The sequence below is a fragment of the Trichechus manatus genome, unplaced genomic scaffold (assembly GCF_000243295.1).
Source record: "Trichechus manatus latirostris isolate Lorelei unplaced genomic scaffold, TriManLat1.0 scaffold00054, whole genome shotgun sequence".
Lineage (NCBI taxonomy): Eukaryota > Metazoa > Chordata > Mammalia > Sirenia > Trichechidae > Trichechus > Trichechus manatus.
The window spans coordinates 14,652,591-14,665,155 of NW_004443990.1; the positions used below are offsets into that span (position 1 = coordinate 14,652,591).

General features: G+C 51.2%; 2 protein-coding genes across 3 annotated transcripts; one reads left to right on the plus strand and one right to left on the minus strand.

Moving 5' to 3' along the window:
- The first annotated feature begins 989 nt into the window (after nucleotides 1–989).
- Nucleotides 990–1,569, plus strand: PRR15L (proline rich 15 like). The gene has a single exon (XM_004377992.2). It carries the CDS (start codon nucleotides 1,267–1,269, stop codon nucleotides 1,567–1,569), a length of 303 nt encoding a protein of 100 aa, XP_004378049.1. The 5' UTR covers nucleotides 990–1,266.
- Nucleotides 1,570–5,959: 4,390 nt separating this feature from the next.
- PNPO (pyridoxamine 5'-phosphate oxidase) lies at nucleotides 5,960–11,592 on the minus strand. Of its 2 annotated transcripts, XM_004377993.2 has the most exons (7): nucleotides 11,455–11,592; nucleotides 10,323–10,447; nucleotides 9,196–9,295; nucleotides 8,431–8,484; nucleotides 7,824–7,952; nucleotides 7,449–7,519; nucleotides 5,960–7,234 (listed from the first exon to the last, which is right to left on the minus strand). In XM_004377993.2, the coding sequence occupies exons 1-7, from the start codon at nucleotides 11,590–11,592 to the stop codon at nucleotides 7,069–7,071; spliced, it is 783 nt and encodes a 260-aa protein (XP_004378050.1). In that variant the 3' UTR covers nucleotides 5,960–7,068. The 2 variants fall into 2 exon arrangements, with proteins under 2 accessions (XP_004378050.1, XP_023588568.1); XM_023732800.1 differs by lacking the exon at nucleotides 7,824–7,952.
- Nucleotides 11,593–12,565: the final 973 nt, after the last annotated feature.

A 12,565-nucleotide genomic window follows, 5' to 3' on the forward strand; every position in this document is an offset into this window, starting at 1 on the left:
TCAGATATCAATGATATCTAGGCATCTTCATCTCCCAGAACTTCCACTAACTCATACAGTGCCTTTGTGCAAATTAGCAAAAGGTGAGGTCCTTGGGGAAGGCAGCTGTGTGAAAGGGTACACAGCTTGTGAGTGGAGAAGCCTGGATTTCTGCGCCCACGCTCCATGTCCATGAGGAGCCTGTGTGGAGGTAGGCCTGTGATGGCTGTATCTCACACATACCTCTTGGCACCAAATCTCCTTCCGAACTCTTTCAAATTTGTGTCCTCAGGGAAGATGGGTGGGAAAAGGGAGCCATCCTTTAGTACTTATTAACATTAGCATAAATTTTACTTTGCAAAGCATGTCTACCTCTGTGGCAGGGATTAACATTAGATGAGGAAATTGAGGCCCAGAGAAGTAACTTGCCAGAGGTCACAAGGCTAGAACAGTCCCAAGACTTCCCACTTACTCCCACTCCAAGGTTCTTCCCCCTTGGACAAAGGTCAGCGGCTTCTTTAGCCTGTTGGTCACCAGCAGGAAGCCTTAATTACTCAGAATATTACAACTTCTATTTGAATTTGTAATGAATTCCAAGCAAAATGTGCAGGGCATTTCAGTTCATCTGATACCGGTCGTCCATCTGCCCATTTCCTGGCAGCAGCGCCTGGCATGGGGTGGGAAGAGCATGGGAAGGGGTCAAATGTCTGGATGCCGAGTGACCCAAGCAAGCTGTTCCCCTCCCTGAGGCCCTGAAAACCAAACCAAACCCACTGCAGTCAAGTCAGTTCTGACTCATGGTGTCCCCATGTGTTACAGAGTAGAATTGTGCTCCATAGGGTTTTCTTGGAGCAGATCACCAGGACTTTCTGGCATGGAACTGCTGGGGGAGGGTTCAAACTACCAACTTTTAAGTTAGTAGTTGAGCATAAGCTGTTTGCAGTACTCTGAGGGGCCTGGAATCAATGATCTTAAAACGCTGTGTGTTTGTCCCCCATCCTCTCTGTTTGGCTTCACTGACTTCCTTGTCTACGTGGACTCTGGCCACCCCTTCCCCAGGCCCTTCTCTCTTATACTCTCCAAAGCATTGCATCACACCACTTACCTGAATCCTGGGTTCATTTTGCTCTATCTTCAAGTCTTTCAGGTCTAAGGTATTAAAATCACCCATGATTAGGAGTCTAGAGAGTTCTGGGCCCTGGATGCCCACCTCCTTCTCCTCACTGACCTCCATCTCTCTCCCACCCTGCTTCAGCAGAAAGCCCGACCTTCGGATCAGGGATCACCATGACTGAAGTTGGTTGGTGGAAGCTGACCTTCCTCCGCAAAAATAAATCCACTCCCAAGGTGCTGTATGAGATCCCAGACACCTATGCCCAGATGGAGGGGGGCACGGAGCCCCCGCAGCCCGAGGGTGGGAGCCCAACCAGCGACTTTAACACTCGCCTCGAGAAGATTGTAGACAAGAGCACAAAGGGCAAGCATGTCAAAGTCTCCCACTCGGGCCGGTTCAAGGAGAAGAAAAAAGTTCGTGCCACCCTGGCAGAGAACCCCAACCTCTTTGATGACAGGGAGGACAAAGGACAGTGAAGGGGGCCAAGGAGCATGCTAGTGCCCTTGCTCCCTGACATCAGCTGGATCTGGGACAGGAGCAGGCAACGATGGTCTCTTTGGCCACAGCGGACACAGTGGAGCAATTGACGGCTGCTGGTGAGGCAACGTCTGGCTTTAGGTTTGTATTTATGTATCCAGCTTTATTTAAGGCCCTGGAGACCTCGAGGTCTTCCCATCCTCCCCCAGTCACATACAGAAGGCACTCTGATTCGAGGAGAGAAACTTCCACCCTGGAAAGACAGTCTGCCACAAAGCCCTGGCGGTGCCAGCAGGCAGGTGGCATGTCAAAGAATGGAGAGAGGTGGCCAGACAGACTCCGCCCCCTCCCTGAGCTCAGGATCAAGGGTGAGTTTCTTTCTCTACCCTGGAACAACTCAGAGGAGAGCACATTTTCCAGAAGCCACGTGATGGGGAGCTGGTTTCCTTGGAGCCAAAGGTGGAGACTGAGACACTGAACTTGAGCTCACCTCCCAACATAGTGGTGAACCTCTTGGAACTCAGCCACCAGGTGTGGAGGGGGAAGAGGACCCTGGCACTCTATGGGGCCACAGAAGGCCAGATTAGTTGACTTCATGAGTTCCTGCTTTGGCCACCACTTATGTGGATGCCCAGCCACCTGCTCTCAAAGGGAAGTCACACTGGACCAAGAGTCCTAACGGGGGAGACAGTGGAGGAGCTAAAAGCTGCGCGTCTTCTCCTCTCAGATCCCTACTAGTATTTAAGACGGATCAGCCCCAGAGATGAGTCCTGGAGCCTTGAATTTTGTTTAAAAAATTAATTGCAGGTCTCTCTTTGTAATAAACAATGCTGCAAAAGCAGAGAACCTATTGTGCTCTTGTCCTGCATTTACTGAGGCGACTGGTTTTCACGCCTTTATTTCCCTTCATGTAAACAACGTGGAACTTTGTGCTCAAACTTCCTTGCAGGCACCAGGAAGGGTATCCAGGTGTGAAGATGTAGGAACTAGGTCACTCGTTCCCCCTCAAGCCAGCCTCAGCATCTCAGGGCTGGGCTGAGGGAGAGCAAAGAGCTAGTTACACTTCCTTCCGGCCACAGAGAGGCCATCAGAGGCCCCAAGAGAGTGGGCAGACCTTCAGTGACTGACCTCAAAGTTTGGTTTGGGATCAGGATTCATATTCTGACTCCACTCCTTAGCATTTGGCCAATCTTGGGAATATTAAAAAAAAAAATCTCCTCTGAGCCTTGGTTTCTTCTTCCTTAAACCCACCCACTGCATCGAGTCAATTCTGATTCACACCAACCCTAAAGGACAGAGTAGAACTGCCCCGTAGAGTTTCCACAGCTATAAATTTTTACAGAAGCAGACTGCCAGATCTTTTTCCCACAGGGCAACTTTTGGGTTCAAACCGCCGACCTTTTGGTTAGCAGCCGAGCACTTTAACCACTGTGCCACCGGGTCTCCCTTAAAAGGGGGCTGTAATAATACCTCTTTCACAAGGAGGGGTCAGTAATAAGTGGCTGGCCCATCGTAAGTGCTCAGTTAACTATGGATTTCTTTTCTCCTTCCTTTACTAAGGAACTCCAGCATCCCCCGTAGCTTCAGTTTAAGGAGAGCTCTGTGATGTTATTGTCAGCTGCTGTCAAGTCAGCCCCTGACTCAGGGTGACCCCATGCACAACAGAACCAAATGCTGCCCATTCCTGCATCATCTCCATGATCAGTTGCAGATCAGATAGCTGTGATCCACAGGATTTTTCATTGGCGGGTTTTCAGAAGTAAATCGCCAGGCCTTTCTTCCAAGGTCCAGCTTTTTCTCAATCCACAGCAGCTGGAACTGGAAAAAAATTGGCCAAGTCTCTGGAGTTTGTGGCACGAACAGAGAGAGACCAAGGTGGCCAGCTAAACAATGTAGTCCTGCAGCTTCCAGGTCAGCTCCTTGCACGCTGCTGGGCCACCCCACCCCAGGGAGCTGTTGCTCAGGAAATTTATTACCAAAACAAACAAACCTGTACAAGGGGACCTTTGTTAGGTAGCCTCACCCAGGCCGAGGGAACTCTGAGGATGAGTTAGGGAGACCAGGAGGGGGAGGGAGGGAAGGCAGGATTAGGTGTGCTGCCTTCCCCAAAGCCTCTTCCCTCATCCCTCCCCACCACATGGAACTTTCTAGGGACCTACCAATTACCAATCCATGGGGTTCAGACTTTCCCCACAGCCCTGGCCAGTACTAACAGTTAACATTTAGCGAGTACTTATAACGGGCCAGGCCCTGTGGCAAGTACTTTATAAGGTTGTTTCTTTAATCCTTGCACCACCCAAGACAGGTGTTACCATTATCCCCATTTTCCAGACCAGTTAGCTGAGGCTCAGAAAGGTTAAGTCACTTGCCCTACGTCAGGTGCTCACAGTGACAGCTGGGACTGAACCCAGAGTTGATGTGTGCATGTAACCACTGTACCACACAGACCCTTCCCACTTGATTTTTGTCTGCTCAGGGGAAGGAAAACTGAGGCTCAGAACAAGGGAGCACAGTAGCCTCTTGCAGAAGGGGAGGTGGGAGTGAGGGCAATGTCTGGGTCACCAGAGGGCGCTGTGTAGACTCTGGAACCAATGGGAAAAGCCAACCAGCTTCAGGGCTGGGTGTCTGTCCCCTGAGACTCTAGCCTTTGGGAACCTTCCACTTCAACTCATCTTGGGGTTCTCTTACACTTGCGGCAGGTGGGGAGAAGAGGATGGGCCCTGGGCCACCAGCATTGCCACCTGCCCCAATGATATCACAGACACGATTACACCTCTTAGGTGACAGGGTCCATGGTCCCTCCACAGCCCCAAAGTGATCTCCACAGGAATCTCCCAGGGAAACTCCACTTAAATCCCTAAGCTGGGGGCGGGGGCAGGAGGGGTGCTCAGTGGTTAGCGGGGTACTAAAAGCCAAAGGGAGGTCTGGCTGCCCAGGGAGTCAGAGTGAGGCGGCTGCAGGACTGCATGAGGAGGAGGAACTGTGAGCGCGAACATGTGCAGGAGTTGGGAGAGGCTACGGGTTATCGGGTTATCTACCACGGTTTCACTGGGAGGCGACCCAAGGTGGGGGCAGGGGGAGAAGGAGAGGCAGCTAGAACGGGCTTTTGCTGCCCAGAAGGGGCGAACCCTGGGCGGCTGGCTCCCCCTGCTGGAGGCCCAACCTTCTCGGGGAGGAAAGGGGAGGTGGGAGGAGACTCACATTCCCCAGTTGCCCTCCTTCCCGGCAAGACCAGGCCAGGTTCAATGTCAGCATCACGCACAGCTGACAGGCTTTTATTACAGATTTGGCACAGTGACTGTTTGCTGGAGAATCAGAAAGGAGCAGCTGAGACCACGCTCAAAGTTGGGGGGATACACGGCCCCCAAGAACACAGGTGGAGTGTCACACTTCTCCAGACACCCATATGCATACACATACTCCTGAAATTCACGGCACAAGGACACAAAGGCCAAGGTAGGGAAGGGCACCCCGGCACCCTCTCCTGCAGGTGGCCACGGGGTTAATGTTGTGCCTCCCTGCACTCTGGTTTAGGGGGGATCAACATAGGAGAGGCTGCCCTTGGAGGAACCAAGTCAACAAGAGACGTGGAAGCACACACCCATCCAGTCAAACGAAGTACAGTTGATAGAGTAGCAAGTTCATTGCCAACAAGTACAAATAATAGTCAGTTCTCTGATCCTGGCTTAGTCAAAGCAAACATTTACCAGCCTGGCTCCTCCCCACAGCAGCACACCTCTCCTCCAGGCTGCCCCTGGTCACCAGGTGTGTGCTCAAGGAAAGCAAATACATTTCAGCACAGGCCTCAGCCCAGGTTATTAACGACTCACAGACTGATGGGGGAGGTCGTTGCATAGAGGTTGAGGCCAGTGCAGACGGTCACCTGGGGGTCTTGTTGAAATGGAGAACAGAACTCAGAGGGTCTGGGGTGAGCCCGAGGGTCTACATCTCTAACAGGTTCCAGGGGATAGTGATGCTGTTGGCCCGTGGACCACACGGTAAGTAGCAAAGATCTAGACCAGTGGTCTCGATCCTGGCTGCACAAGAATTCCCTGGGGAGCTTTGAAAAATCCCAACACCCAGGCAGTATTCCAGACCAGTTAAATCATCTCTGAGGGTGGGACCCAGGCAACAGGACTTTTAAGGCTCCCCAGGTGAGTCCTTTGTGTTTGAAAACCACTGATCTAGGCAGTCATCATGGGTAGGAGTGGGGAGTGGGGAAAGGGAGCTGTGAGTAGTCTGAAAGGCATAATCTCTCAATAATTTAATTTTATGCTAGGAAAAGGAGCCCTGGTGGTACAAAAGTTAAGTGCTCAGCTGCTAACCGAAAGGCCAGCTGTTAGAGCCCACCAGCTGCTCCGCAGGAGAAAGACCTGGCAATCTGCTTCCATAAAGATTACAGCCTAGAAGACCCTATGAGGCAGTTCTCTATCACCTGGGGTCACTATGAGTCAGAATTGACAGCACCTAACAACAGGAAAATGATGTATGTATGTATATACATACATATACAGTTTTTATAAACAAACGGAAAGTAAAGCTTGATTAAAATCTTCCTGGCCTGTAGACCACCCAGCACATGAATCCCTTCTACCAAATTCCTAACTGGGACTGAATACTCCTAGTGACAGAAAACTCATCACCTAACAGGCACTCCCCCTTGGGCAGTTCTGATTGTTTAAAATTTCTCCCCATATTGAGATGAAACCAACTTCCCTGCAATTCCCATCTATGGAGCCTCTGGATTAAAATTAATCTGTGCTTCAAATAATGGAAGGCGGTTGTCTAGTAGGGCACATGCCATTAAAATATCCTATCAGTCAATGTATTACTTAAGGCTTTTAGTTGCAAGCAACAGAAATCAATTCTAGCCAGCTTAAGCCAAAAAGCGAATTTGAGGGAGGATAGTGGGGCATTCTGAGGCAGAAGGAGGAACTGCACAGCCCAGACCTGGGAAGGAGGGGGCTAGGGCAGCTCGGGGGAATCCCAACAGCCACAACCACGGGCCTGTTGCTTCTTGGCCGCCAACAATGGATTGACTACAAAGACTCCTATGCTCTGGGTCTCTCCATTCCAAATTTCAAATTGTTGACAAGAAAATCTGATTGGCTAGGTTGGCTCAGGTGCCTACACTGGGACCAATCAGCTTTGGCTAGTATGACCCGTCACACAGTAAGAGACAGGGCTGCTGGGGGCCCACCAGGTGTCAGCAGAGAAGCGAATCACAACAGCTGCTACCCGCAGGGGGAGCTATTACAATAAATCCTCGTCAAGGGGAAGAAAAACAACTACGGGATTACTTCACATTTGTGATTCTCTATGCCACTGTCACACACCACTAGGCCAGCTAACTGACAGAACTGGGAGGACAAACTCTGAAGAGCCCTAATACAAGTGTGGGGAGGGAAATGGGTTGACTTTTGAGGGGCCTGGCTCCCAATCGCACACCCTCTTGTAGCACCTAGCCCCAGTTCCAGCCGTGCAGGCAGATTCCGGAGTCAAGGTGCAAGTCTCTCATAGAACCAGTCCTCCTCCCCACGGTGGGTCATGGTTCCCAAAGGAGAATCTCCTGCTGGTAGTCGCCGGAAGACAATCCGGTCATGCAGGCGGTTGGTTTGGCCTTGCCAGAACTCCATCACCCGCGGGTACAGGACATAGCCACCCCTAAAAGGAGAAGCAGAGGTTTCACTCTCTGTGGATTTTTCCAGTCAGGTCACTCCCCGCCTCCTGCCCCAGGGCCCCTTGAGGGAAGCTGCTGGAATGCCTTTGACCAGGGTTCCCAGGGGGGAACTGATTTATAACCCCATGGACAGGGTGGCTTCAAGTAAATAAGGGGGTCCTGGTGGTCCTTCCCAGATGATCCTGAGGCATCACTCACCAGTATTCTGGCTTAGGCACCTCTCGTTCCTGGTAGAGCCGCTCCAGTTCCTCATTCTTCTTTCTCAGATACTGTCCAAGAGAAAGAGATGGAGGAAGGGCCAGCCCCAGTCAATGAGCCATTTAATGACGACTTACTGAGCATGTGCTTTAGGCCAGGCGCTGGCCAGGTGCTGGGGACACAGGTGAGCAAGGCAGACTGGCCTCCCGAAGCACACAGTCCAACAGGAGGTCAGAAAGTAACGGAGGCCTATTTCCCCACTCTCCACCCCAAGACCGTCCTTTTCTCTTTGCTGGAGAGACAGGGCTCCAGCAGTCACTGGGGGATGTGTCAAGGCCTCTGCCACCCGGAGGACTGAGGAGGAGCCCCGCTTACCTCCCGATCGGGGATCACAGAACTCTGGTGGCTGACCAAAGCTCCAATCTGGCTGCTTTTGGGGCGGGAGTGGAAGTAGCACTCGGCTTCCTCCTCAGGCAGCTTTTTCACAGGTCCCTCCACTCGCACCTGCTCAAGGATGGCCCTAGCTAGATGGGGTTCAGTGTCACCTGCCCTCCCTGCCAACACATGCCCCATTCCTCTGTTCGTCTTATCAACTACTCTTCCACTCCTGGCTCCAACCAGACCAGCCAATTGAGAGCTGTTTCTGAGAGGCAGGGACTCGTTGGGTGATGCAAACGGTTAATGCGCTCGGCTGCTAACACAAAGTTTGGAGGTTTGAGTTTACCCAGAGATGCCTCGGAAAAAAGGTCTGGCAACCTACTTAAAAAAATCAGCCACTGAAAACCCTGTGGAGCACAGTTCTACCCTGACACACATAGGGCTACAGGAGTCGGAGTCGAATGCAAATGGTTCTGAGAGGTCGAGTGGCCCAGGCCTAGGCAGGATGCTTGCCCAGCCTGGGACCCCTCATTGGCCTCATCCACAAACTCAAGCCCCTCCGTACCCAGCCCACCCCAGGCTGTCCAGGAAACTGCTCACTCACCTGACGGTTAAGAGGCTCCCAGTAGAAGACAAGGGAAGCAAAGGGATTAGAGTCCTGGAATGGAAGCGAATCCACAGTTATCAGGACAGGAGAAGGATACTTCTGGCATGCAGGGTGGAAGGTAGGAATCTGCAGGGTGCAGTCCCACAGCAGGTGCATTTACTGTAGCATTTCATTTAAACCCTCAGAGGCAGACCTACTTTTACAGATGTGGAGACAGGCTCAGAGAGGTTATATAAGACAAGCCAGCCTGACTCCAAAGTGAGGCTTTGCCATAGTCCTGAGAAATGCCTGTTTGGCTGGCATGGCCTCAGGGAGGGCTTCTGATTTTGGATTCAGTCACTGAATGCATGCTAACAGCCAACTAACTCTGTGCCCAACATCAGCATACATGTTGGAGACACAGCAGATATAAAACCCATGCAGCTTCTGCCCCCACAGAGCAGGGGAGACAAACATTAACCATAAACACATAATAAATGTACAGTTACAAACCATGAAAAAAGAAAAGTTACAAGTTACAATCACAGCAAACAGCATGAGGGACTGACTCAGTGTAGGAATCAAGGAGTTAATAAGGTGAACAGATAAAAGAGGAAGAGGGTAGAGATGAATCATTTATGGCAAAGAGAACTGCAAGTGCAAAGGCCCTGAGGCAGGAAGGAAGGAGCCTGAAGCACTGGAAGCAAGTGGGGGTGGGGAGGATGGGTGGCTGTTGAGGGAGGAGGCAAGGGCTACAGCATGCAGGCCTTGGCAATGATTTACCAGCTCTTTTCCTTTTCGACTCTCAACGTTAGTGAAGAAACGGAAGCCATCCTTGCCAAAGCCCTTCAGCAGCAACATGCGGGCAGAGGGCTTTCCGTCCCTAGAGGTACACAGCAAAGCACTGTTGCAATGCTGTCACTACCACCTCCACCCCAGACAGGATGTCTGAGCACCCTCTACAGCTATGTCCTGCTTATTCTGCACTGTCTGGGCACTCAGGCTTTTGGTCTGCTTCACCCATCCCCACTTGTCCCTGAGGAATTGTCCTAGAGGTACAAATATGCCACTAGTTCCTGGGTCCCTAAGGGCAGGGAGCAACAATAAAGCAATCAGCTCACAGTTAGGGATCAGGGAAGGTGTAATTACATCAGGTCCTCTGTGCAAACCTCTGGGATCACCCAGGGATACAGCATACGATCTCTGCCTTCAAAGGCCTTACACTTTTGTGAGGCAGGCACAAGAAGAGGTAAATACAAGAAGAGGCTAATACATGAGATGTCTCAACGGGTATACGACTGATTGGTTGATGAATTAATTACATGGCAAGCAGTGCAGCACTGTGCCAAGTTTCAAGGGAGGGAGAGAGTTTCATGGAGAGGTCCCAAGAGTAGATCTCGAAGGACAGATGGGAACTGGGTAGGTGGGTAGATGAAGGAGGCAGGGGTGTGTGTGTGTGGCGGTGGTGGGGGTGTGCATCAAGAGCAGAAATGAACAAAGCACTGTATTTTATCACTGAAATGGAATTTAGTGCCCTAGTTGCTAACGGTTAAGTGTTCGGCCACTAACCGAAAGGTTGGCGGTTTGAACCCACCCAGCAGCTCCATGACAGAAAAGATCTGGCAATCTGCTCCTGTAAAGATTACAACCTAGAAAACCTCATGGGGCAGTTCTACTCTGTCACATGGGGTTGCTGAGTCGAAACACCTAACAACACCACCCAACAACAACAGTCTTCAGTTTAGAGGTAAGAACATTGAGGCCCAGAGAGGGCAAGTGACTTGTCTGAGGCCACACAGCATGTTAACAACAGAGCTGGCATCATAAAGTTGGCATTTATCGAACTGAGAGCTTCCTAAATTCCCTACTTCATCTACACCCACCCACAGAAGGGCCTGTGGCATGCCTACCTGGTACAGGTGGCCAGACACATGGCATTGGCTTCTCCTATGTCAGGGCACTGAACGGCCTCCTCGAACCAGGCAGCAAACTGCTTTATGGGGTCCAGGGAGGTCAGGTGAGCCTCCTCAAATGCCTGAGGTGGAGATTTTTATTCTTATTTCATTTAACAAACAGTTAATGCACTTGCTGAGTAGCTGGCACTGTTGTAAGCACTTTTCAAATATTAACTTTCTTAGTCCTTGTAAGAAAAAACAGTACCCAGGCTAGCACCTGCTGGCCCCATTTTACAGGTGAGGTAACTGAGGCAGAGAGAGGTCCAATAACATGTCTGGTCACACAGCTAGTGAGAGATGAATCAGGGTTTCATCTTATGGGTATCTGTGTATCAGAATCACCTGAAGAGCCTCAAAAAGTAAAACAGATTCCTGGGCTCCACCCCCATAGAGTCTCATTCAGCAGGTCTGAGGTTTATTTAAAAACTGCATTTTTAACAAGCATTTCAGGAGTTACTAACAACGTAGTCAGATTTAGTTACCATGGCTCTGGGCTCCAACCCCAAAACAGTTCTCTTGGTTCCTATCTTGAGGAAGAAAGAGTAAAAAAACTTCTCCAAGTGTTATGCAGAAGGACCTGAAGGTAGTAAGAGCTAAGAACTTTCACCTCTCCTCCTCCGTGAGGTTATTCCTCTACCCCTCATATTTTACTTATTTTATTTATCGTGTATAAAGTGCTTATTACTGCTCAAAGCACTTTACACATATCTAAGTACATAACCCTATGAGACAGGTATCATTTTACAGATGAGGAAACTGAGGCTCAGAGTAGTTAAATAAATTATTCAAGGTGACCCAGACGGTAAATGGCAAGATTCCAACCCAGGCAGGCTCCAGAGTTCATGCCCTTATCCACTATGACATACTGCCTCTTGAACTCATCTGCATCCATGTTTCCCCAGAACCTCCTCACCATTGTTTTTTAAACCCTCATGATCCACGGGGGTAACCTCCAAATCTCCTTGCCCCAAAGGAGTGATCCCAGAAACCCCGTGGGGTTCCTCCAAACCCCGCATATCCCGGTAGATGACTCTGAGACCTCCTCTACCCTCGCGCCCTGCGGGAGGCCCCGCGCCAATGGCGGCACCTCTAGGTCCCCGCGGTAGTTCTTGCGCATCGGTCCCAGGTCCATGATAGCACTGCGACCGCACAGGTGGCGTTGGTAGCCCGGCCACTCGGCCCGTCGTCCGAACGTCACGGCGACGCTCCGTAATCCACACGTCATGAGGGCCGCTGGCCACGTGACCCGGCGTCACTCCGCGCCAGGTTCTGTTACGTTGGGAACCGATTTCTCAGCTCCGGTGTCTACCCCGGGTAAGGAAGAATTTGCCGGTTGCCAAACCCAGCTAACAGGACCTAAGTCCTCAGAGCCAATGGGAGGCCAGGATCGGAGGAGGGAGATAGGCGCGGAGAGGTCATTGGTTGGAGTTTTCCACGAGCAAGGCCAATTAGAGCGTGAACAGAGGAACCAGCGGCCAATGAGCAGCGCCTCCGGGGGGCGGGAGCAGAGAGACAAGGAAATGCTGTCACCGCCGTTAACACGCACGTGGAGGCTTGTTAAAGGTATAGGGACTGAAGCAGGCCAGGCTAGGGGCGGGGGCTGAGCCATTGAGGGCTTGAGGGGAATGGTCAGTATTAAGTGGCTGGTCCATAGTGAGTTCCTTAAGGCTAATTTAGTACTGGAAGTACTGCTGAGAGAGGAGACTGGTGGACTGGCAAAGGAAGTATGGGAAATGGAGTTAGGGGCCAGTCCCCCAAGCAAGGTGATAGGGAGACACAGAGAAAGGTTGGGAAAAGAAATTGTGGCTTGAGAGTGGGAGAGACTTGTGGAGCACATGAGATGAGTGCTGTTTAGTTGGTGGGGGAAGGGGTACTCTGGGATCTGAGGAGACCGGGGTGAGAAGGGAGACAGCTGAGTGGGAAGGGGGAGGAGGGAGATTTGAGACCTAGACATCCCAGACTGGAGCCATCTTCCTTTTCCAGCTCTGAGCCCTGTCTCTCCAGCCTCATTTTCTAGCTGGAGTCAGGACATGCTTAGCTCCTCTTTTCCCCTTTCACAGTGCCTTGAAATTGACGCTAGCCAGTGTTCTGGAAAGTTGCCACTGCCCCACCTCCCGCAGGTTCCCCTAACTTTGCTGAGTTTCCCCCTTTTCTTAACTATCTAGGAAGGTCCATCAATGCCAGCAATAGCTGAGGTT